The 23,762-nt window shown below is 38.0% G+C and overlaps 1 protein-coding gene across 5 annotated transcripts in view; it reads left to right on the top strand.

The window, feature by feature from the left end:
• The first annotated feature begins 3,217 nt into the window (after positions 1-3,217).
• The window catches only part of Slc12a6 (solute carrier family 12 member 6), a 94,636-nt gene continuing 74,091 nt past the window's right edge, over positions 3,218-23,762 (top strand). For 2 of the 5 annotated variants that reach the window (XM_076850512.2, XM_076850514.2), the window contains exon 1: positions 3,218-4,712. In XM_076850512.2, the coding sequence (XP_076706627.2) occupies positions 4,442-4,712 (271 nt within the window). In that variant the 5' untranslated portion in view covers positions 3,218-4,441. Of the gene's footprint in view, positions 4,713-23,358; positions 23,565-23,762 lie in introns of those variants that run through there. The other 3 variants (XM_077109156.1, XM_077109157.1, XM_076850513.2) reach the window with 2 other exon arrangements.

Below are 23,762 nucleotides of genomic sequence, written 5' to 3' on the forward strand. Positions count from 1 at the left end.
CTCTGCTGATTAACCATTCAGGCAAAAAAAAAAGTTCATGATATTTGTTGAGTGCTGATGGGAAATAGAAAAAAAATCTATGGATTTGGACCATGACTAACAGAAGATATGATTTTCAAGTATAAGAATGGTGAAATGAGATATTTGTCTCTGTCTGCAATTTTATTTCTTAGCTGGTTCATTTACAGGGTTTTTAGCATTGCATGTGAGAAATTTAAAATTAATCTTATCCTGTTAAAGGGATAAAGAAGTGTTAGCCAGACATGATGGTGTACTCCTATAATCCCAGAAACTCAGGAGGCTGAGGCAGGAGGCACAAGTTTCAGGCCAGCCTGGGCAACTTAGATCTTATCTCAAAATTTAAAAAAAGAAAAAAGAAAGAAATTGCTGGGGGTGTTGCTCAGTGGTAGAGAAACCCTATTTTTTGTTTTGGTTTTGGGATTTTTTGGGGGGCTACTGGGGATTGAACTCAGGGGCACTCAACCACTGAGCCACACCCCCAGTCCTTTTTTTTTTTTTTTTGTATTTTAGCTAGAGACAGGATCTCACTGAGTTGCTTAGTACTTGCTTTTGGTGAGGCTGGCTTTGAACTTGTGATCCTCCTACCTCAGCTTCCTGAGCTGCTGGAGTTACAGATGACCCTTGTGCCACTGCACCCAGCAAGCCCTGGGTTTAATCCACAGGATCACAATAACAAAAAAAGAAGTGTTAAAAACTGCAGATGACTAGAAAAAGGATCTGCAGTGGAAGTTTTTAACAACTAAAGTTAATAGGTAAATTCTGCCAGTTTTTTTTTCAATATTGAATGCAGTCCAAATTGTCTTTTCTGGTATCCAGGATTGAACCCAGTAGTACCTCACAGGTTAGGCAAATGCTCTACTACTGAACTACATCCAGCCCTTTTATTTTTTTTTTTAATTTATTGCGTTGGCCTCCTGAATTGCTGGGATACAGGTGTGTTTTTTTGTTTGTTTTTGTTTTTGTTTTTTTGAGACAGGGTCCCTCTAAGTTGTCCAACGTGACCTTGAACTTGGATCCTCCTCTCTTAATCTTCAAAGTAGTTGGGATTACAGTCCTGTTTTATCTTATATTTAAAAAAAAAAAAACAACAACAAAAGATTAGCTTTGTTCTATGCCTCCAGTTGTGTAGACTGAAATAAAAATAATTTAATCTGGACATATTCCTAATAAATATAGAAAAGGCAAATTGGCATGACTATACCAAGGGTTTAAGAGATCTCCTAGGAGCAGAGGACCCCTGTAATCCCAGTTACTCCAGAGGCTGAGGCAGGAGGATCCCAAATTCAGGGCCAGTCTGGGCAATTTAGTGAGACCCTGATTCAAAATAAAAAGACTTTGGATATAGCTCAGTGGTAGAGCACTTGCCCAGTATGCATAAAGCTCTGGGTTCGATCCCCAGTTTTGTTAATTAAAAAAAAAAAAAAGAGTCCCCTGGGTATTAACATGAGATTTATGGATTTTTTTTTTCTTTTGCTGTACTGGGGATTGAACCCAGGAGTGCTCTACCACTGAGCTACATCCTCAGCCCTTTTTATTTTTATTTTTTAAAAATTTGAGACACCGTCTCTATGTTGCTCAGGCAGTCCTGGAATTTGTAATACTCCTGCCTCAGCCTCAGAATAACTGGAATTACAGCCTTGCCCAGCCAAGCCTTATTTATAGATCTTGATTAGTGCTGGTTAGAGGTAAGCAGGTTGAAATGCAAGTGGGCTATGATAAAGAAAAAAAAAAATTGAGTATAAAAATCCAGCATTTCAAGCCGAGCAATGTGGCCATTCCTATAATACCAGAAGCTGGGGAGGTTTATCTGGAGGATAGCAAATTCAAGGCTAGTCTCAGCAGTTTAGCAAGACCCTGTCTCAAAAAAGGCTGGGGATGTGCTTGGTGGTTAAGCACCGCTGGATTCAGTTCCCGGTACCAAGGGAGGCAAAGATCCAACATTCCTTTATAAAAGAAAGTCTAGGAGGTTTGCATAAGCAATAATGGGCCTGAGGAAAAAATACGATCCATCTGGGAGATGGATTTCTTGCTTCCTCAAGTAAGAAAGCTGTAAGCCTAAATTAAAAATCAGGCTCTGTAAAGAATTGAGTTTGAGGAAATTTTTATCCCTCTACTCCCCATCCTGTGCTGCGGCATAGCAGGCAAGCGCTGTACCACCAAACTAAGCCCTAGCCCCAGGTTTAGATTTTAAATAAGAATTTATCTTTTTGTTACCAGATTCTTTTTAACTAGACTTTGGACTTACTCATTTTATAAAACGGAATTTCCAGGGTCAGGTCTTAAAGCAGACACTACTTAAACATTTACACTTATAAGGAGCAAGGACCCAGGCAAAGCAGGGGGCTAGTTTCTGAAGTTTTGATCAAATTATAGAAAAAATTCAAAACATTGATGAACCAATATTTATTAAGTCGCCACTTATGCATTAAGTAAACAAGAAAAATATTCCAGAGACAGTAAATGTGATAGGACAAACATTGGGAATTGATTCAAGAGAAAATATCTCAATGGTTTTTCTAAAGACGTTTGTTTTAATAAAATTTTAAATCTGACCAGTAGATGAACATAGAAAGTTTTGAATAGTAGGACGGAAACTTGGGGGCGGGGCAGGGGCGGCGATGAAGCATACAGAATTGTGTAAATGTGATACAATGTTTTAGAAAGATCTTTACATACCCAGGCATGGAGGTGCACGCCTGTAATCTCAGCGAATTGGTCTCAAGTTAGAGGCCAGCCTGAGATGTAGCTCAGTAATAGGGCACTCCTGGGTTCAATCCCGAGTATAAAAGAAAGAACTCTCCCTAAAAGTTACAATGAGGGTCATACCTAAGAATAGGTACTGGGAGGCTTAAGTGTAAGGATTCACAAAAGGATGTCAGAGACGTTCTTAGAAAAGAGAAATAGCTCTTGGACCTGAGTCTGAGGGCCCTTGCCTGCTTCTTTGAGGTCTTGGGAGCGAGTGTGCACCTCAGTGACCCGCAGGGAGGCGTAACTTCCCCCGCACGCCTCGAGGGCGGCGGACTGCAGTTCCCGGCGTGCCCCTCGTCGCAGAGCCCGGGCGGACGCAGGCGCGCTGCGCGCCGTGCTGGCTGCAGATTCTGGGCGGGGCTCCAGGAGCCCGTGGGACGGTGCCGCCCTCCAACTGCTCCCCTGGCTTCTCCAGACGGTTAACCTCGAATGAGGAACGAGCGGGGAGGGAAAAGGAGGGCTGCGGCGGCGCGGGCACAGCCCGCCGGGCCCGGGGCGGGGGGCGGCGAGGTCACGTAACGGCCACGCTGGCGTCTGGACGTGGAGGGGGCGCCCTATCCGCAGCCCGAGCCCTCCTAAGCACCGCGGCTCCGAAACAGTTACCGGCTAGTAAACAACAGCTGCGCGCGCACCCGCATCAGCTGGCGCTGGAGCCCGCACCTGCGACCTCGTCTTGCTCAGCCCTGCCGCCCCTTCCTGCCCAGTCAGGACCACTTTGCGTGGCTGTCTCGTCGGGGTAGGACCCAAGGAAGACCGGGCTGACCTGCGCCGGGGTCGAGAAAGCGTCTCGCGGCCAAGGGGTGGCGCGTCTTGTCACGCAGCAGAGACCCAGGGAGCTGACTGTGGGCTCAGCGGACTAGCAACGATCTGCCACGACCCCGAACTACTGTCCGAGGTGTCTTGATTAGTTTGCCTCCTACAGATCCCAAGGACCTCTCTTCCGGAGAAGAGCGGGCGTGCCACCCCCGCAACCTCTTGGAAGCAGGAATCCGCTCTGCCCTGCATCTTGCTCTCTCACCCTTCTCTCCTCATTCTTCTCCATACAGTGTGTGGGTTATTTTCCCCGTTATGCATGCGCACCTCTTCCACCAGACCCAAGTGGATTATCGACTTAAAAAACATCGGGTGGCTCTTCACACACCTCCTCCCAGCCAGACCTGTGGGGTATTCACCTGATACACAACAGGTGGCCGGGTGCACACCTTTTCTCAATCTGATCCACGCTGTATTCTCCTAATTAGGGTGGGCCTACACGCACTTTGCTCAGCTAGGACTGTGGAACACTCACCAGATAAAAGACTAACTAGCTCTAGAGAAACCCAGGGTTGAGGGGTATAGAAGGCCTCACCTGCAGCTGTGAGACCATGGCACTGAGCCCTCAGCTCTGAACCAGAGGAGATAGCTAGGAAGTTCTTCATTCTGAAGGAGTAAAGTTACACAAGATTGACATTGTTTTTTATGTTTTTCTTTCTCAAAAAATATTTTCAGTGTTGGTAGTGCACTTTCTAAGCTCGAATTCTGCGTGGGATTCTTATTTGGGGCTTTTTGTGGGATGTGAATCAAGGTAATTTTTTTTTTTAAGTTTTCTATTTTTTGCAATCAAAAGTAGCTAGTGTGGGAGGAAGATTTTTGTGAGGTTTTTCCTTATTCTTTGTTAAAAAGGAAAAGAAAAATGCATCCTCCAGAAACCACCACCAAAATGGCTTCAGTTCGGTTCATGGTGACACCAACAAAGATTGATGACATTCCAGGTTTGTCAGATACCAGCCCGGATCTCAGCTCTCGGTCTAGTTCTCGAGTAAGATTTAGCTCCCGGGAGAGTGTGCCTGAAACAAGCCGTAGTGAGCCCATGAGTGAGATGTCTGGGGCCACCACTTCACTGGCAACTGTTGCCCTGGATCCTGCCAGTGATCGGACTTCTAACCCCCCGGATGTTTCGGAGGGTAAGTAGAAACTCAGAGAACAGGATACTTTTATTATGTGGTTATTGATGCAGGATGACCATCTACTGGGAGGGCATTTTCCTATTTTACTGTAATCATTAGGAACCAGTGATGGCTCCTCTTTTTGTGATGCTTATGGCCCTTTGGAATAATGGTTACCATAATGGGTCAATGCAGTAGTAATTTATTATGTGGGAAGGTGTGTGGCAAGAAAGAAAGTAAATGCATATTTTGACTTCCTCATTTTCGCCTCCTTAGAATTGAAATGGTTATTTTGGTGAAAACGAATTGTTTTTTACAAGAAAATCCTAAAGGGTAAAATTTAGTGATTTGGAGATGTGCTTTCTTGCCAGCTTTGAGGCTTTAACTCTTATAGTCTGCTTTTAAGGTCAATTACAAGGAGAAATTATTGATCATATCTTAGTGGCTTTCTTTCAAAAATTTAATATGGGCATCACAAAATTCCTTTTTTCAAACATATTTTTATACAGACAGTGATTCAAGTAGCTAAGGTCACTCAGGGCAGTAGTGAAAATATCTGATGTCCTGTCACTGCCAAATGAAGAAGTTCTAAGGAGGCTTTTAGATTCCCACTTGATTTTTGTCACTTTGAGCTTGAGATGAAATGTCCTGAGTACTGTATTGAGTCTTTGTAGTCAGAAAGTAGCACACAATCTACCTCTGGATCATGTTGACCATTGCAGAATTTTAGCTTCTTAAACCAGCCTGTCAGCTAACTTGGAAATTTTCATTTGATTTAGTGGGAATGGAGTGATCACAACATTTTTCAGACTCCAAAGTAAATAAGTTGAAACTGCTACACTGCTATTATACTCAGTTTTATATTGTATTCTAACATAATCTTTCTAGTAATAAATTTTTCCCTTAAGAATTGAAGACTGGACAAGCAAGGTAGCATATGCCTGTAATCCCAGCAATTCTGGAGGCAGAGGCAGGAGGATTTCGAGTTCAAAGCCAGCCTATGCAGTTTCTCAAGACCCTAAGAAATTTAGGGATACCCTGTCTTAAAATGAAAAACAAAAAAGGCTGGGGATGTGGCTCAGTGGTTAAGTGCCCCTGAGTTCAATCCCTGGTACCCAAAAGTAAACAAACAAACAAAACAAAACAAAACAAAAGGATATTCTACTCAAATTTGAAAACCATACCTTCAGCCACTGACTTATGAAAGTAAGGGTGACATAACATTTTCTGGTGTCAGAAAATATTGTTCCTCCTAACCTAAAGAGTTCAGGAAACCAGAATGAGTTTAGTTCCTTAATTCTGTATGTGTGTCTAATTTCTAAAAATAAGGTAGATTTGGTAAAGCTTGTAGTTCTAGAATTCACTCATTTCTTTTTTTTTTTTAGATTTTGATAGACCTTTATTTTATTCATTTACTTATATGCTGTGCCTGAGAATCAAACCCAGTACCTCACACATGGTAGGCAAGCACTCTACCACTAAGCCACAACCCCAGCCCACTCATTTCTTCTTTTATGAAAATACTACAGGTTGATTCCTGGACTTAACTCTCTTCAACTTCTTGACAAACCTTACCCAATTATATGTACACTGTGTTAAAATTATATTATGGGATAAAAAATAATTTATCATTTCCTCTGTCTCTCCAAATAATTCTAAATTGTACTTTTAGTTTTTATTCATCATATCAGGATAAAAAGAGCAGGTAAAGACCAAGTAGAGACTATAACAGTGTTAATTGTTTATATCATAATTATCATTAGGTAATTTATGGTTGAATGTTGTTAGACTTGTAATTTACATGTTATAGAATTGTATTTTTACTCTTTTTTAAAATAGTGGACTCTTTGAATAATGTGTTAGACATACAGAAGAGGATCCTTCTCCAGGCTCCTGTTATCTTATCTTTAAGCATTCCTTGCAGTCTAGAGCAGTTTCGTCTTACACTCTTCAGGTAAAACTGGGGACCTGTCTAGGTGAAATCTATGTTGTTTATGTGGGTACAGAAATTAAAGTTTAGCTCTTTATGTAACACATTCCTTACTTAAATTTCCCTACTCTTTGGTATCCAGATGAAAGGGAAATTAGCAGTTCTGCTATTAGATAGCATTTTTTCCTATTTTTGGGAATCTAGCTTCCTAGTTCCTCAGTAACCTGCTTTTTCTCATTCATTCTATACTTTAAAAAATTATCAGGATAACTATCATCTTGTGATATATTTTCACCACTATTAGAGGCAGCTGGTTGGAAATATAATTATTTCACTTTTGTCTGGTTAGATTTAGATGTAGATCTTCAGAGGATGCTGTTATCAAGAGACTTGAAGACCTAATGTTAATCCATATTTGTCTCTGGACTGAATTTAGTATAGGAAAACAGCTACCTCCTTTTGTACAATTGGTTCTAACCTTAAGCTCTGTGTTTTTAAAAGATGTGTTTGCTATTTTATTTATAATTTGTGAATTTTATGGCTCTTTTTGTATTTACTGGTGATTGTAACATCGATATGATTCTCCTTTAACCACAGTTCCCATGCCTTCTACATTTCTTCCTGTAAAGGAACTTTACATCTGGAATCTTTTTCTTGTCTTCTCTTGTTTTTCTTTCATCTTTTTTTTTCTTTCTTTTGGTGGTGCTCAAGGGCCTTGAGCATTTTGAGCAAGTGCTCTACCACTGGATCAAATATCCTTTAGTTTGTTTTCTCATTATATGCCTTTTATTTACATATTACGTAAATACAGTGTGACACATAAAATTTTAAATACTTTGTTTTAATTTTTCTACTCTTGTCCTTCTGAATAGATAATCAAAGAATTTATAGTTTTTCTTTTATTTTGGCAAGTTTCTATGAGAGTTTATAGACCTGTCCACTTGGTATAATCAAGAATCTTGATGCAGTACTGCATTAGCTTATGCATAAAGAATGCCTTAGAGATACACTTGAGAGTGGATTCTCTGGGAAATGAGTTATGAAAACAGAGTTGAAAGTAGAATTTTTTTTTTTACCTCAACAATTCACAAAGGCATGTACAATTTTTATATGTGCCTGTGTGTGTACACACCAGGAATTAAACCCTGGTGCACTTAACCACTGAGCCACCAACCCTTTTTTATTATCTTTATTTTGAGACAGAGTCTCACTATATTACTTAGGGTCTCGCTAACTTACTGAGGCTGGCTTTGAACTTATCCTCCTGCCACTGCCTCCCAAGTTGCTGGGATTATAGGTCTGTGCCACCACACCCAGCCCGATTTTTTTTTTTTTTTTTTTGTACCAGAGATTGAACCCACAGGCACTTAACAACTGAATCACATCCCCAGCCCTTTTTATTTTTTGTTTTTGAGACAGGGTTTCACTAAGTTGCTTAGGGTCTCACTAAGTTACTAAGCTGGTTTTGAATTTGTGATCCTCCTGCCTCAGCCTCCTGAGTCTTAGGAATTACAGGTGTGTACCACTGTGCCTAGCCTGGCTCAATTTTTATATTGTATATTTTACTTGTATAATAGGTTTTTTAGCAAGTTGGAGATGATGATCTAGACTCTTAATTCTGATCAACCCTTTTTTTAATATAGAAGAAAATTAAGACTTTCAGAGATAGTTATTTGAAGATCACATGGTTAGTAGCAAAGTTAAAGTTGAAGTACAGGCCTCCTGACTGCATGTGTGTTTTGCTGGGAATGGAACCCAGCACCTCATGGATGCTAAGCAAGCACTCTACCACTAAGCTACACCTTCAGCCCCCAGGCCTCCTGACTTTACATAGTGCTCTTTCATAAATTATTTTGCCTTTCTATCTCTTGTGATAAACTTTTTACATTTGCTTAATAACCATGTGGTTAACTTAAATTATTGTTAAAGTAATAATACTGAAAATCAGGGAACATTTAAAATCTTATAAAGGCCCTAATTCAATAAATATTACCTGAGCTTTTGATATGTGTGAGGCACTCTGGTGTGAATTATAGGTAGTATGCAGGTAATACAGTTTCTGTCTTGGGGAGCTCATAATGTAGTGGCAAAAATGACCAGAACACTCTATTCCTTCACTAAACATTTATTGAGTATTTCTGGGTCAGGCACTGTGCTGGATGTTAAGGATGCAGGACTGAGAAAGAAAATCTATTATCTGTTTGTTTGTTTGTTTGTTTTTTAAAGAAAGAGTGACAGAGAATGAGAGAGAGGGAGAGAGAGAGAATTTTAATATTTATTTTTTTAGTATTTGGTGGACACAACATCTTTGTATGTGGTGCTGAGGATCGAACCCGGGCCGCACGTATGCCAGGCGAGCGCGCTACCACTTGAGCCACATCCCCAGCCCTATTATCTGTTCTAAAGAAAGTTATATCTAATAGAAAAAGCAGACACATTTTTATATAATAATGAATGCTGGATAATTACAACAATAGAAATATGCAAAAATACAATAAATGAAAATGAACTGAGATAAAGTGGAGGATTTGATGAGGTAAAATTATGGTGAAAAATGTAAAAAGATTAAATATTGTTGTCATGGGTTGAATATTAGAGTGAACAGTTTGAGATAGAGCATTTCCTATGTTAACATGATCTAGTAAGCAGACTTGGGAGTAGAGTCTCGAAATGGATAGAAATAAAAGCCAGGTGAGTCAAGGAGATCTAAATATGCCACCTTTGAAGATGGCCCTTACCAAGTATTTTTGAGGGATTTTAGAGATGCAAAAATATTTCTGTAAGTCCCTTCTATAAGTTCTGATTCAATACCATACCCAGAAAGAATAAATTGAGTCATAGTGTCCCTGAGACACTATAGTACCTATATCACTTCACTTTGTTGTTATTATTTTCAGATTATCTTTCTCAACCAAACTGTAAGGTTTTAAGGACAGGGACACAGAGTTATTTATTTGCACCTAGTATAATGTGTGGTGCCCTGCATAATTTATATTCAGTAAATGTAGAGTTGAGGAGCTTCCAAACAAAAACGAGACAAAAATACACTGTGTTAAAGGCAAATTAAAGGTGTGTATGACAGCAGAGTAGATGTTTAATCAGGCTGCATATAGAAATAATGTAGAGAGCTTTTTATTGGAATAATCTTTTTTGGGGGGCAGTGTCAGGCATTGAACTCAGGGGCACTCAACCACTGAGTCACATCCCCAGCCCTTTTTGTATTCAACTCACTGAGTCTCACTGAGTTGCTTAGGGCCTCGATAAGTTGCCAAGGCTGACTTTGAACTTGTGATCTTCCTGCCTCAACCTCCTAAGATGCTGGGATTACAGGCATGTGCCACCAGAACCAGGTGGAATAATCTGTTTCTTTTATTTTTTATTTTTTAAATATTTATTTATCGTTAGTTTTAGGTGGATACATTAGTTTGCTTTCATGTGGCACCAAGGATTGAACCCAGTGCCTCATGCATGCTAGGCGAGCACTCTACCACTGAGCCACCACCCCAGCCCCTCTTTTTGATCCAGGGTCTCACTAAGTTGCTGAGGCTGGCCTCAAATTCATGATCTTACTGCCTCAGCCTCTCGAGTAGCTGTGGTTACAGAAGTATACCCATACTACACCTGGCTTCTAGAGAGCTTTTTTTAAAAAAAAAACCTCTATTCTGGTGCCATCCTCATAGATTCTGATTTACTTTCATCAGTTTTCTTAAATATTTTTTTAGTTGTAGATGGACACAATACCTTTGTTTTATTTATTTATTCTTTATGTGGTGCTGAGGATCAAATCCAGTGCCTCATACTTATGAGGCAAGCACTCTGCCACTGAGCCACAATCCCAGCCCTCATCAGTTTTTTTTTTAATCTCTTCAAATGAATTGAATGAAGTCAGTGTTGTCCACAGCTTAAAATGGAAGAGTGATTAATGCTACATGCATAGGAAAAACTTTTCCAGCTGAGTTGGGCTTTGAAGGATGAGCAGAAATTCCCCCATTGGTTAGTTTACAGCAGGCTTTTTTCTTTAAATGTAGGTAGGTCTTAACAGAATATCTGCCCTCATAGCCATGACGTTACACATGAAAGTTTAGCCTGTTCTGTTGATCTACCTATTCTATAATGTTATCAGTAAGTCTTACCCTCTCATGCTAGAGTTAAAGCAGATCGTTTGACGAAGAAACTTGGAAAGCTATGTATTTTGCTTTTCATAAGAACATGATCTCAAAATACCAAGCACTTTTATAAAATATACTTTTCAAATGAACTTCTAAGTTTTTAGTATTTTTTTGTCTCAAACCAAAATAAGTGAATATTTTATATTGCCAATCATTGGTGACTACCAAGCTTTTCTTAAACATACTTTTTATATTGTATTTTTAATGCTATTTATGTTTTGGCTCTCTAATATTGAACTGTTACATTGTGTAAGATATGTAGCTTTATAAAAACACATTTATTTGGTACCTTAGCTTAACTGATAACATTCTCTGATTTAAAAATAAGGATAGGGGGAGTTTTTCAGTATCATTTATCCAAAACATTTTAGTTATATTCCACAAATTTTTTCTTACTCTTTTCTATACCTGATAGCCAGTTGTTATACTTTTTTATTTTTACAAAGATTTTGCAGTTGTAATTATTGGCACAAATTAATTGTACAAATCAAGAGGTTTCATTGTGACATATTTATATGGCATATAACATGCATAGTGCCTAAAGAATGTCTGTCTTTGCTGGGCACAGTGATGCATGACTGTAATCCCAAGGGTTTGTAAGGCTGAAAGGCAGGAGGATCAAAAGTTTGAGGCCAATCTCAACAGATTGGGGCGGGGCATAAATAAGAAGGGCTAGGGATGTAGCTCAGTGATAAAAGCACCCAAGTTCAATCTCCAGTACTGCAAAAAATGAAAACAAAAATGTCTTCTTTGGGTTTGTGGGTTTTCTTTTTTTTTTTTTTTTTTTTTTTTGGTACCAGGGATTGAACCCAAGGGTGCTTAACCACTGAACCACATCCCCAGCTCTTTTTATTTTTGAGACAGGGTTTCACAGAGATGCTTAGAGCCTCACTAAATTGCTGAGGCTGGCTTCAAATTTGTGAACTCTTGCCTCAGCCCCCTGAGCCTCTGGGATTATAGGAATGTGCCACCAGGCAAGAATGTCCTTGTTAATACATTGATCCCATACCAGGAAGCCAACAGTTCTCAAGACAGCCCACAGGGAGGGGATGGACGGACTATAATTGATGAATTGACTGATTGTAAAGTTAAATTGGGTACAGCTTACTCCCGAAAGAAATTTATAATATACTAATACTACTTTACTAATACTACTTTACACCTCAGGAATCAATCAATCAAATCCAGAAATTGGGCGATTTTATTAAATAACTAGATTTTTCAACAAGTAAGTGGCATGGGGTGGAAGATGTGATGAGAAGGGAGAGAATACTATTACAGATAAAAAGAGGCCATCAACCAAATGCAGTGTGTGGATTCATTTTGGATCCTTGTGTGAATGGACAACAACTTTAAAAAGACATTTTTGGAGCCAGGCACAGTAGTGCATGCCTGTGATCCCAGTAGCTCAGGAGGCTGAGGCAGGAGGATCATGAGTAGCAAGGTGCCAAGCAACTCAGTGAAATCCTACCTCCAAATAAAATACAGAATAGGGCTAGAGATGTGGCTCAGTGGTTGAGTGCCCCTGAGTTCAATACATGATACTCAAAAAAAAAAAAAAAATTTGAGTTTAAGAAGTGTAAATATATACATGGTATTAAATAATATTAAGGAATTATTGTTCATTTTCTTAGGTTTATGACATTGTGGTAATGTAAAGCCTTCACCTGTACAGATACATAGTAAGTCTTTACATGTGAAATAAAATATACTCCAGCCGCCTTTCCTCTGGCTCCCTCACTTTCCATCCCCTCAAAAAAGTTGGGGATAGACAGACAAAATAAGATGAGCAAATGTTTATAATTTGTTGAAATAGTAACTTTTACTATTTTCTCAATTTTTATTTTGTTTGAAAATGTCTATAATAAAAACTTTAAGGCCAGGCAGGATGTACATACCTGTAATCCCAGCCAGTCCAAAGGCTGAGGCTTGCAATTGCTAAATTGCTGAGACTGGCTTTGAATTTACCATCCTCCTGCCTCAGTTTCTCAAGTTGCTGGAATTTCAGGCAGGCGCCACCATGCCTGACTCCAAGAGGAATGCTTCTAATGCTGAAGATTAAGGCAACTTGTCATGATCTATGAAGACAATATTATTATTATTATTATTTTTTGTGTGTGTGGTACTAGGGATTGAACCCAGGGCCTTGCACATGAAAGGCAAGCAGTCTTCCAACTGGCTATATCCCCAGCTCTATGAGGAGAATATTTTGCTCTAAACTTTTGCGTCCTGTTTCTCCTTTTGCCCTTTGGGCCTAATAAATACCTCTGGATTGCCAAGAACTTTAAGCTCATTGCTTCACTGGAAAAGGGCAAGCTGAATTTCAGTCTTCCTCCCTTTTGGCCACTGCCTTTGTGCACAGCTGTATCTGGTGGGCTTATTGTTTAAGAATAATGCAAATTATATGTGTTTAAGTCTTTGGTAATTTGTGTTTCTTACAGTAGGTTTGAAAGTTTGGAGAACTATATTGTAGGAATTATGAAAGCATTTTGTTTTGTGAATGTTAAAAATATCATTTTAATTACATTTTATAAATTACATATAAATGGAAAAAGAAGAACATAATCTCTATTAAAATTTTATTAAGGCAGGTGCTATGGTGCACGCCTGTAATCCCAGTGGATCAGGAGGCTGAGGCAGGATAATCCCAAATTCAAAGCTACCCTAAGCAACACATTGAAACACTTTCTCTAAATAAAAAAATAAAAAACAGGCTGGGGATGTAGCTCAGTGGTTAAGAACCCCTGGGTTCAATCTCTGGTACCAAAAAGACAAAACAAAAACAAAAACTTTGATTAGGGGCTGGGGATGTGGCTCAATCGGTAGCACGCTCGCCTGGCATGCCTGGCCCGGGTTCAATCCTCAGCACCACATACAAAGATGTTGTGTCCACCGAGAACTAAAAAAAATAAATATTAATTAAAAAAAAAAAACTTTGATTAGTACTTAGGTGTGTTTTGTAGAATCTCAGCAATTACATTTGAAGGTATGAACACAAAATTGTAAAATGTACAGCACATACAGATATATAAACACAGCACTTTGGCTAACTGCAGAAGTTCAATGGTTGATTAAAAGAACATATTTTAATATTTGCTTAGCTCTAAGGTGTACACACTCAGGTACATTTTACTATTTTTTAATTAATTAATTAATTTATTTTGACAGAGCTAGAGAGCTGGGGATAAAATCTATGGTCTCAGGCATGCTAGGGAAGCAGTACTACCACTGAGACATCCCCAGACCCACATTTTACTTTTGAAGAATTTCTTTCTTTTTCTTTTTTTTTTTTTAAGAGAGAGAGAGAAGTTTTTAACATTTATTTTTCAGTTTTCGGCGGACACAACATCTTCATTTTATTTGTATGTGGTGCTGAGTATCCAACCCAGCACCCTGCGCATGCCAGGCGAGCGCGCTACCGCTGAGCCACATCCCCAGCCCAAGAATTTATTTCTTATTTATTTATGGGGACAAGGCGGCACTGGGTTGAACTACTACTGAGCTTTTTTGAGATAGTATCTTGCTGAATCGCCCATGCTGGCCTGAAATTTGTGATCCTCTTGCTTCAGCCTCCTAAGTTGCTGGGTTTAAAGGAATGTGCTGTCACACTCAGCTGAAGAATTTTTTAAAAATTACTCAAATTAGTGGAAAAACCTACAGTTAACAGGATTTCAGAAGCACGTCAATAATCTAAATAAGTTAGTCTGAGAAGCTATGTAAAACCTGAAGTTACCATAGACATCTTAACTAAAGATGGAAGCTTTTGTAGTTGAAAAGCATAGAAACAAAGCAAAAAATGTATTATTATATGGTAGGTATATTTAGGTTTCAATCCTAATTTAGCCCCTCTCCCTTATTTAAATATTCCTGTCATTTTAGCCCAGAGCTAGCTGGTTTCAGTCTTCAGTTTCCTTGTTAAATTAATCAGTGGCAGCTTTTGGTTTGCATTTTTATTACTGCATTACTAATCCTGGTTACTGTTTTTTTGTCATTTTGTTAGGTTTTTATTTAGTTTGGTTTGGTTTTGGTATGGGAGATTGAACCAAAAGCACTCTACCACTGAGCTAAGTCCCCAGCCCTTTTTACTTTTTATTTTGAGACAGGGTCTCACTGAGTTATCTAGGTCCTTGCTAAATTGCTGAGGCTGGCCTCAAATTTATAATCCTCCTGCCTCACAACCTCCAGAGTCCCTGGGATTACCTGTGTGCATCACTGCCTTTAGTTCCTTGTTTCTACTGGCCTTGAGAAATTCAGCTGATAACAAAAACTGCCACTGATTACTTTACCAAGTGAGTATGAATGCCAAGTTTTGGTGTGTACCTTTAGTTTTTGGCTAAATGGTACTGGAGTGTCTCCCATTTTGACAGGTCTATTTTCAGTCTGAGGTAAGACTACTCATTATTCATATTACTAGTTTATGAAAAAGAGAAAAAACACTAATAAGTAAAAACTCTTTCTCTCTTTTTTTTTGGGGGGGGTGGTACTGGGTGTTCAACCCAGTGGCAATTAACAACTGAGCTACATCCCTATATCAACATTTTTAAGTGTTAAGATAGAGCCTCACTAAGTTGTTGAAGTTGATCTTGAACTTGATCCTTCTGCATCAACTGGACTCGCACTGGGATTACAGGTGCACATGCCCAAATAATAAGTAAAAACTCTTGAATATGTTTGTACATTTTCACTTTGAGGAGCTCTGAGAAATTGAATCCAATTTAAAATTTCCCTTTATTTTATTTTGAGCTCATTTGCATTAGCCATATTTAAACTTTTTTTTTTTTTTTTTTGCAGTACTGGGCATTGATCCTAAGGCTTCACACATATTATTAGGCAAGTGCTACACCTCTGTGCTACACTCATTTTGAGTTCCTATTTTTTTTTCCAGACAAAAATAATACTTACTTTCATGATTAGCTAATTATACCAGGAAGCATTCAAAAGATTACACTGGGTTGATAAATTTTTTCCCAGTTTAGCAGTGTGCTACATTCCAAATAAAAATTTTTAAGAATCAGTAGGAAATTTAAAAAAAATAATTCCTCCCTAGTAGAGGAAGTTAATTTTTCCCCCATCTTGAAAAATCATCAATTTTGATACTTGTCCACCTGAATGCAAGTCAGTATCTTATTTTGTTTGTTTTTGCACTGCTGGTTTACACCTGGGACCTCACACATACTGGGCAAGTGCTTTGCCACCAGGCTATGCCCCCAGCCCTACAAGTCATTATTTTCTGTACTAAGTTGAAATTTTTCTATCCATGAGAAAACAGTCAACAGTTAAGTAACCTGCCCAAGGTTGTACAAGTAATATATCAAAGAGTAATGATTTGAGACTGGGCAAGTGTGATTCTAATAGTATGTTTTTTCTTAGTGGTTAATCTTATTGAACTCAGTTATTCAACTACAATTGTATAGCAGAGAAGCAGCATTAAAACAAATACAAGGGGCTGGGGATGTGGCTCAAGTGGTAGCGCGCTCGCCTGGCATGCGTGCGTCCCGGGTTCGATCCTCAGCACCACGTACAAACAAAGATGTTGTGTCCACCAAGAACTAAAAAAAAAAAAATGTTAAAAAATTCTCTCTCTCTCTCTCTCTCTCTCTCACTCTTTCTTTAAAAAAAAATACAATTTTTATATACAACCAGAGATATGAAAAATTGTGCTTTAGATGTGTAATATGAATTGTAACGCATTCCACTGTCATTTATTTTTTAAAAAATGAATTAAAAAATAAAAAGCCATTCTAAGAAAAAAAAATGTAATTTTTATACTCTGAGGACATGTTTGCTATTATTTTGCCTGGCATTCGAAGCATTAGAGGAAAAATTTAAAGGAAAAGATGGTGACATGTTCCCTGGTAAACTCTGGTTCTTTGTTTCTCAAAAGAAATCTGGCTAAAGATGTATATTTTGTTGTCATTTATACAAATGATGTGCAAATGCCTAGGGCAGAGTATTAGTACTGAGTTACAAGGACAACTAGTGATTTAGTTACATTGTTTCTGTCCTAAAATTAATGAAAAGTTATGTTTTGACCCAAACATCCTTAAATCTTTTTTTTTTTCTTATTTTTCTTTTTTTGCTTATAGTGTATTGTACTTATAGTCCTGGTTTTATATACTTGTCCATTTTTAAAATAATATTCTGGTACCTTTGGTAAAATTTAATTCCATGTTTATTTTTATAATGAATGCTATTACATATTAACAAAATTTTTAACATTAGACCCTCCCCCCTTTTTTTTGTTTGTTTGTTTGTTTTGGTACCAGGGATTGACCCCAGAGGCACTTAACCACTCAGCTACATTCCCAGCACTTTTTATTTTTCCTTTTGAGACAGAGTCTTGCTAAGTTACTGAGGCTGGCCTCAAATTTGCCATCCTCCTGCTTTAGCCTCCCAAGACACTGAGATCCCAGTCTTGTCCCACTGTGCCCAGCTTCAACATCATATAGAATATTCTCAAGAATGAACAGAATAATGTCTGTCACAACTCATATTTTCTAAATACATGTAGCCTTTATTTCCAGGTGTTTTGCTTAGTACTCACTTATTACAGAAGTTTTCTTGCATCAAAGATTCATTGTGAATAGTTACTGGATAATTTTTTAAAATTTTGTTATTGTAGATGGACACAATACCTTTATTTATTTTTATTTGGTACTGAGGATCAAACCCAGTGCCTCACACGTGCTAGGCAAGTGCTCTACCACTTCGATACATCAGCAGTGCAGTTACTGGGTAATTTTTAAGAACCATTTCAGCAATAAGATTATATGGTTCTAGCCAGGTGCAGTGGTGCATGCCTATAATCCCAGCAAGTCGGGAGCCTAAAGCAGGAGGATTGCAAGTTTGAGGCCAGGCCTGAAGTCCTAAGCAATTTAGTGAGACCCTGTGTCAAAAAATAAAGAGGGCTGGGGATGTAGCTCAGTGGTAAAGTGTCCCTGGGTTTAAGGGACAGTACCAAAAAATTTTAAAAAATTAAAAAAAGATTATATGGTTCTAGATTATTTTTTTAGCTTTCAGTTGTATAGTAATAACTCTCAGTTTCCAAGAATAAGAGGAAAAAATGCATAGGGTTTGGTCTGAACCTGAGTGATTTCTCAGGATAAAGAATAACAATGTGTAAAAATTTAACAGAGCTGGGCATGGTGGCCCATGCTTATAATCCTAGGGGTTCAGGAGGGTGGGGTAGGAGGCTCATAAATTGAAAGCCAACTTCAGCAATTTAGGGAGACCCTGTCTCAAAATAAAAAATAGAAAGGGTTGGGGACATGGTTAATGGTTAAGTGCCCCCGTGTTCAATCCCTAGTACTGCCCCCAAAAAAGTAGCTAATTATTATGTTGAAAATAAATTTTCACTGACTTACCCTTGTTTCAATCTTTTTTACTCTATTTAACTTGTCTTTATTTTTAATTAAATGGGTTGAATAAAACAATACTGGTTATCATAAATTTATTGAAACTAGTTAGCAAAATAAATGTGTATACTATTTGGTCTAATATATTAAACCCTTTTGCCCTGTTCTGGCCTTTCTTTATGCCTTAGTATTTTAAAACACCATATATTTAATGAGTTGTGTTGGACCACTCCTTAAATCCCAGCTACATAGGAGACTGAGGCAAGAGGATCACAGGTTTAAGACCAGTCTGGGCAATTTAGCAAGACTCTGTCTTAAAATAAAAATGGTAGCTGGGCATAGTGGCACATACCTGTAATCCCAGCGGCTCAGGAGGCTGAGACAGGAGAATTGCGAGTTCAAAGCCAGCCTCAGCAATGGGGAGGTGCTAAGCAACTCAGTGAGACCCTGTCTCTAAATAAAATACAAAATAGGTCTGGGGATGTGGCTCAGTGGCCAAGTGCCTGAGTTCAATCCCTGGTACCCAAAATAAATAAATAAAAAATAAAAAGGTTGGGCATATGGCTTAGTCATAGAGTACCAGTGGGTTCAATTTCCAGTATTTCAAAAAAAAAAAAAAAAAACATTTTTTAATGTGACAGTGTAAATATTTTAAACCTGTGTGATGACTCACTTCAATTCAAGACTTTAAACTCAAAGTATAAGAAAAGATTTGTGCAGCTTCCTAACTTTTATGTGAAATGGAATTTGACCCTGAAGTGCCTTTCTTTATACTGAGGCCTGAAGATCTTTAGGTTTCAAAGAATTTCATTTTCATAGTATTTTTTTCCAACATTTTATTATGGAAGTTTTCAAATGTGCAGAAAATTTGAAAGAATTGTTTTGTGAATTCATTAATTTTTATCTCCTATCTGCTTCAGTTAACAGTTTTCTATGTGTTTTATTCCATATTTATCTCTCCATTAATCTATTTTTGAAGCATTTCAAAGTTAAGTTGGAGACATTAGGATATTTCACCACTAACCATTGTAGTATGCACATGAAGAATGTTATATATAATTTATAATGCATAACGTTTTAAGAGTCATTGATGATGTTGATTGTTTCTGTAGTTTTTGTTTGTTGAGTCCATTGTCTGAATATACTATAGTTGTTTATCCTATATTGTTAGAGACTTAGGCTATTTCCTGTTTGGGCTGTTATAAATAAAGTTGCTATATAAATACTTGTTTGAATGTTTTCGGTAGACTTATGCTTTTCTTTATCTTGGTTAAAAATATCAAGAGGAAGGACTGGGTCATAGGGTAGATGTATGTTTTAGATTTATTTTTTAAAAAGACAGAATTTTTTCCAAAGTGGTTCTGCTATTTTATTTCCCCTATAAGGTTTGTTCTACATCTTTGCCAATAGTCTTTATATTGTAGGTTTTAATTTGTATTTCCCTGATGGTCAGTGATGTTGAGCACCTTTTCAAGTGCTTATAAGCCATTTGTATCTCTTCCTTTAAAACCATTACCCATTTTGTGTTTTCATGATTAAGTCATAAGGGATTTTTGTATGTTTTACATACAATTCTTTTATCAAATATGTTTTGTGAATATTTTCTTCCAATCTATAACTTGCTTATTCATTTTCATAGTGGAGTCAGTTCATTGCATTTTTTTCAACATTTTATATGACTTCAAACAAAGTTTATAGTGAACATTCATACACTCATTACCCAGTTCTATCTTTAGTATTTATTTTTTAGTATTTATTTTTTGACCCTAGGGGTGCTCTTTCACTTGGCAACATCCCCAGCCCATTTTTAATTTTAAGACAGGGTCTGGCTAAATTGCTGAGGCTGGCCTTGAACTTGAGGTACTCCTGCCTCAGCCTACTGTGCTGCTGGGATTACAGGCGTGCACCACTGAGCCTGGCTGATCATTAACATTTTATTATATTTGTCCTTTCACATATCTATCCATATATCCTGTTATATGTATTTCAGTGTAAATTGCAGGTATCAGTTCATTTCCCCCAAGTACTTCAAAATGCATATTATTTATTAGAACTCAGAATTTGCTTGCAACTTGTTTTCTTTTGAGGTAAACTTCTTATACCATGCAGTGCAAAATTCTAAGTGAATAATGGCTGAGTTTGACAAATGCATGCACCTGTGAAACCCTAAACCCTATCAAGATGTAGAATTTACTGTCACTCCGGGAGGTCCTCTCATGTCTGGTTCCAGTTAAATTCTGCCTCCATACCCCCAGAGGCAACCATTTCCTGATTTTTTGTATCATCGTTTACTTTGGCCTGTTCCAAAACCTCATAACAGTGAATTCACACATGATATACTTTCTGGTTGAAGTTTCTTTTACTTAGCATGTTTTTGAGATTCATCCTGTGGTTGCATTGTCAGTAGTTCATTCCTTGTTACTGCTCAATAGTAATCCTTTGTTTGACTGTATCACTGTGTATCTGTTCTCTCATAGATATACACCTGAATTGTTTCTAGTTTGGGAGTGTGATATGAACATTTTTTTTCTTATTTTATCTGGTATGAACATTTTTGTACAAGTCCTTTTGTGGGAATATCTTTTCCTTTTTAGGAGTAAATAATTAGGAATGGAATTGCTGACTTGTAGGGAAAAGTGTTGGACCCTTTTCCATAGTGGTTTAACAGTTTCACACTCCCCAAAAGTTCATTTTGTTTCATATTCTTGCCATATTTGGTGGTTTTAGCCTTATTTATGTTTAACCGTTTTGGGGTGTAGTGGTATCTCATCATAACAGAATATTGTACTTTAAATATCTATTTCTTACATCCTGCCACCTTTATCTAGTTACTCCTCATATATATTATACACACCTCAACTTTTTCTGTACTACTTCTCCCACCTCCAGCTTTTTCTATATTACTTTAACTTTGCCTTCAATTTTCTGTGCCCTTGCACTTTTATTTACAGTGCATGGTAAGAACTATTATTAAATTGCTGACCAATGTGGTATCCAAGCATCAAGTTGGTAAATAAGTTACTCCTAAAATACATTAACAGAAATTTGTCACATCCTGGTTGTTTCGCTTGAGAATTTTTTTAAGAGGTGAAGGGTGACAGAATAATATTTGTATATAGACTTATACACACAAGCCATACACAGATTTATGAACACAAGTCTTTGTTTTCTATCAAATATAGAAGATTAGCCACAGTTTGATCCTCTTTATAAAATAAGTATGAAAGGCAAGATCCAACTGGAAATATCTATTGGTTGTAAAGTATTAACAAACTGGAATCCAGAATATACTATTGAAATCATCTACAGTTTGGTTGTTCTCTTAAGTTCCTTCAAATAAATTAGTAGAGTAATTGAGTTGTAAATATGGAAGAATCACCAAAGTACACTGTCCAATCCTCAGTTAATTTCTTTCAAAAAATAGAAATAGTTACCTGAGGGGCTGGGGTTGTGGTTCAGTGGCAGAGCACTTTCCTTGCAAGTGTGAGGCACTAGGCTTGATGCTCAGCACCACATAAAAATGAAAGTATTGTGTCCATCTACAACTAAAAAAAAATTTTTTTAAGTTACCTCTTTCCTGTATGATAGTAATTCTATAGTGGTTGCATATAAGAACCATCTGAAGGAATTTTTAAAAAGTCTTTTCACTCAGGTTGTGTTCCAAAACAAGTTAGAAAATCTGAGAAGGGAAGATGGAACCCAGGCATCACACTTGTCTTGTTGTTGTTGTTGTTTGTGATACTGAGAAATGAACCCAGGACTTCCTACATGCTAAGCAAGCATTATACCACCAAGCTACATCTCCACCCTTTTTTAAAATTCTTATTTTGAGACAGGGGTTTACTAAGTTGCCCAGGCTGACTTCAAATTTGCGATCCTCCTGCTTCGGTCACCCAAGTCTCTGGGATGATAGGCATGCACCCCCACCCAGCTCAGCATTAGTATTTTTAAAAGCTCCCCACATAATCCCAGTGTGCAGCCAAGACTACAAATCAGTGCTATTAGGAACACAGGAAATAAAATTTAGGTAAATGTATATGAGCGTTCCTTTAAACTTTCCAGGTTGCATACCACAAGGGCATTGGAGATTTTGAAGTTGGGCTTCACCATTTACAAGCTCTGTGACTTTGGGCAAGTTTCTTGGCTAAATGCAATCATGGTGTAAAGTTTCTAGTGCGATGAAGAGAACAAAGTAGGTCTTTGACAATATCGGGTTCCTCTTATCTTAGAAGTGGCATCTCTTTGCGGATTACAAACTGTCATTCCTTCACTGTTAAATAAATTCAGCACAGTTTTACATGTCAGGTGGAAGGCATTCCTAACAAAGCCTTTATGTTACATCATCAACATGGAAATTAACACAAGGCTCAATTTACTGATTTCCCTGGCTGAGTGAAGAGGTTGGCCTCATACTCCTGTAGTTAAAGTCATCAACTGAGAACTTGATACAGTTAACTGATGAACTAGACCCAAGAGTTAAGTATGTTATTTTAGGTATATGCTGAAGGAGCTGTATACTTCTTACTCAGAAGGATTTCTTTGAATTTTCTTTTTTCTTTTAAACATATTTAAGCTTCCTGTACAAAACAAAGTTCTGAACTCTTCCCTTTAAATATAATTTGCTCTTTTAAACAAACTTGTATTTTGGGAAAGTTAGTATCTCTTCTTGGATGTATACATTGCAGCATCTTGAACGATATATAAAATATGTAGGTGTCATTAAATATTTACTAAATGAATGTTTCCCCCTGAAAGAAAAAAAAAATGATTTGTATGAGCTTTGAAATAAAGCAACAACAAAAGCCTAACAAATAGTCCATCTTTTGTTTCTAAGTCGATACAGTTTGTTTGTGAAATGAACTGTTCCCCAATCTTTCATGTGAAATATGAGGGCAGAGGTTGAGATCCTGATGTGCACACAGGTATGGCAGTGCTTTAAGTGAAGGAATCGAGTGCCGGTAGCACACAGTTGACAGCAATTCATAAATTCTGCAGTCTCCAGCTTTTGACGGCTCTGGAAAAGCAGCCTGAACAGTTCTTGGGGTTCTTTAGGGTAATAACAATACGTAAGGGGTGGAGTGCTTAATCCTCTTAAGTGAATGATAAGCACTGAGGAAGGCGTGTCTTCTAGAGCCTCACTCCCTCGCGGCTGCAGGTCACGTGAGCGCCAAGTACTTCCCGATTCCCAGCTACTGGCTCCCGTAGGCAGTGTCAGTGTGAAAGGTGGAAAGCGCAGGCAGGCAGAGCGGACTGCGAGGAAGTTTAAACACAGAAAGCGAAGCATTTCGAACTATAACGATGCCACACTTTACTGTGACTAAAGTAGAGGATCCAGAGGAGGGGGCAGCGGCTTCGGTCTCCCAAGAGCCCAGTTTAATAGAAATAAAAGCCCGGATTCGGGATTCAGATGATCCAGGTGAGTCCTCAGTTTCGGAGTTTTTGGAATCTGAAGATTTTGTGAGAAAATATAGTCACTAAGATATCAAAATTGAAATGCCCTCTTATGGATTGAGAAAAAGTGTTGTGGTTGAAGTATTTTTCACTCAATTGTTTCACTCCTTTGTATATCTGATAACTTTTACGTTTTTCACACACTGGTTTGTTTTCACCCACA

The sequence above is a fragment of the Callospermophilus lateralis genome, chromosome 3 (assembly GCF_048772815.1).
Source record: "Callospermophilus lateralis isolate mCalLat2 chromosome 3, mCalLat2.hap1, whole genome shotgun sequence".
Lineage (NCBI taxonomy): Eukaryota > Metazoa > Chordata > Mammalia > Rodentia > Sciuridae > Callospermophilus > Callospermophilus lateralis.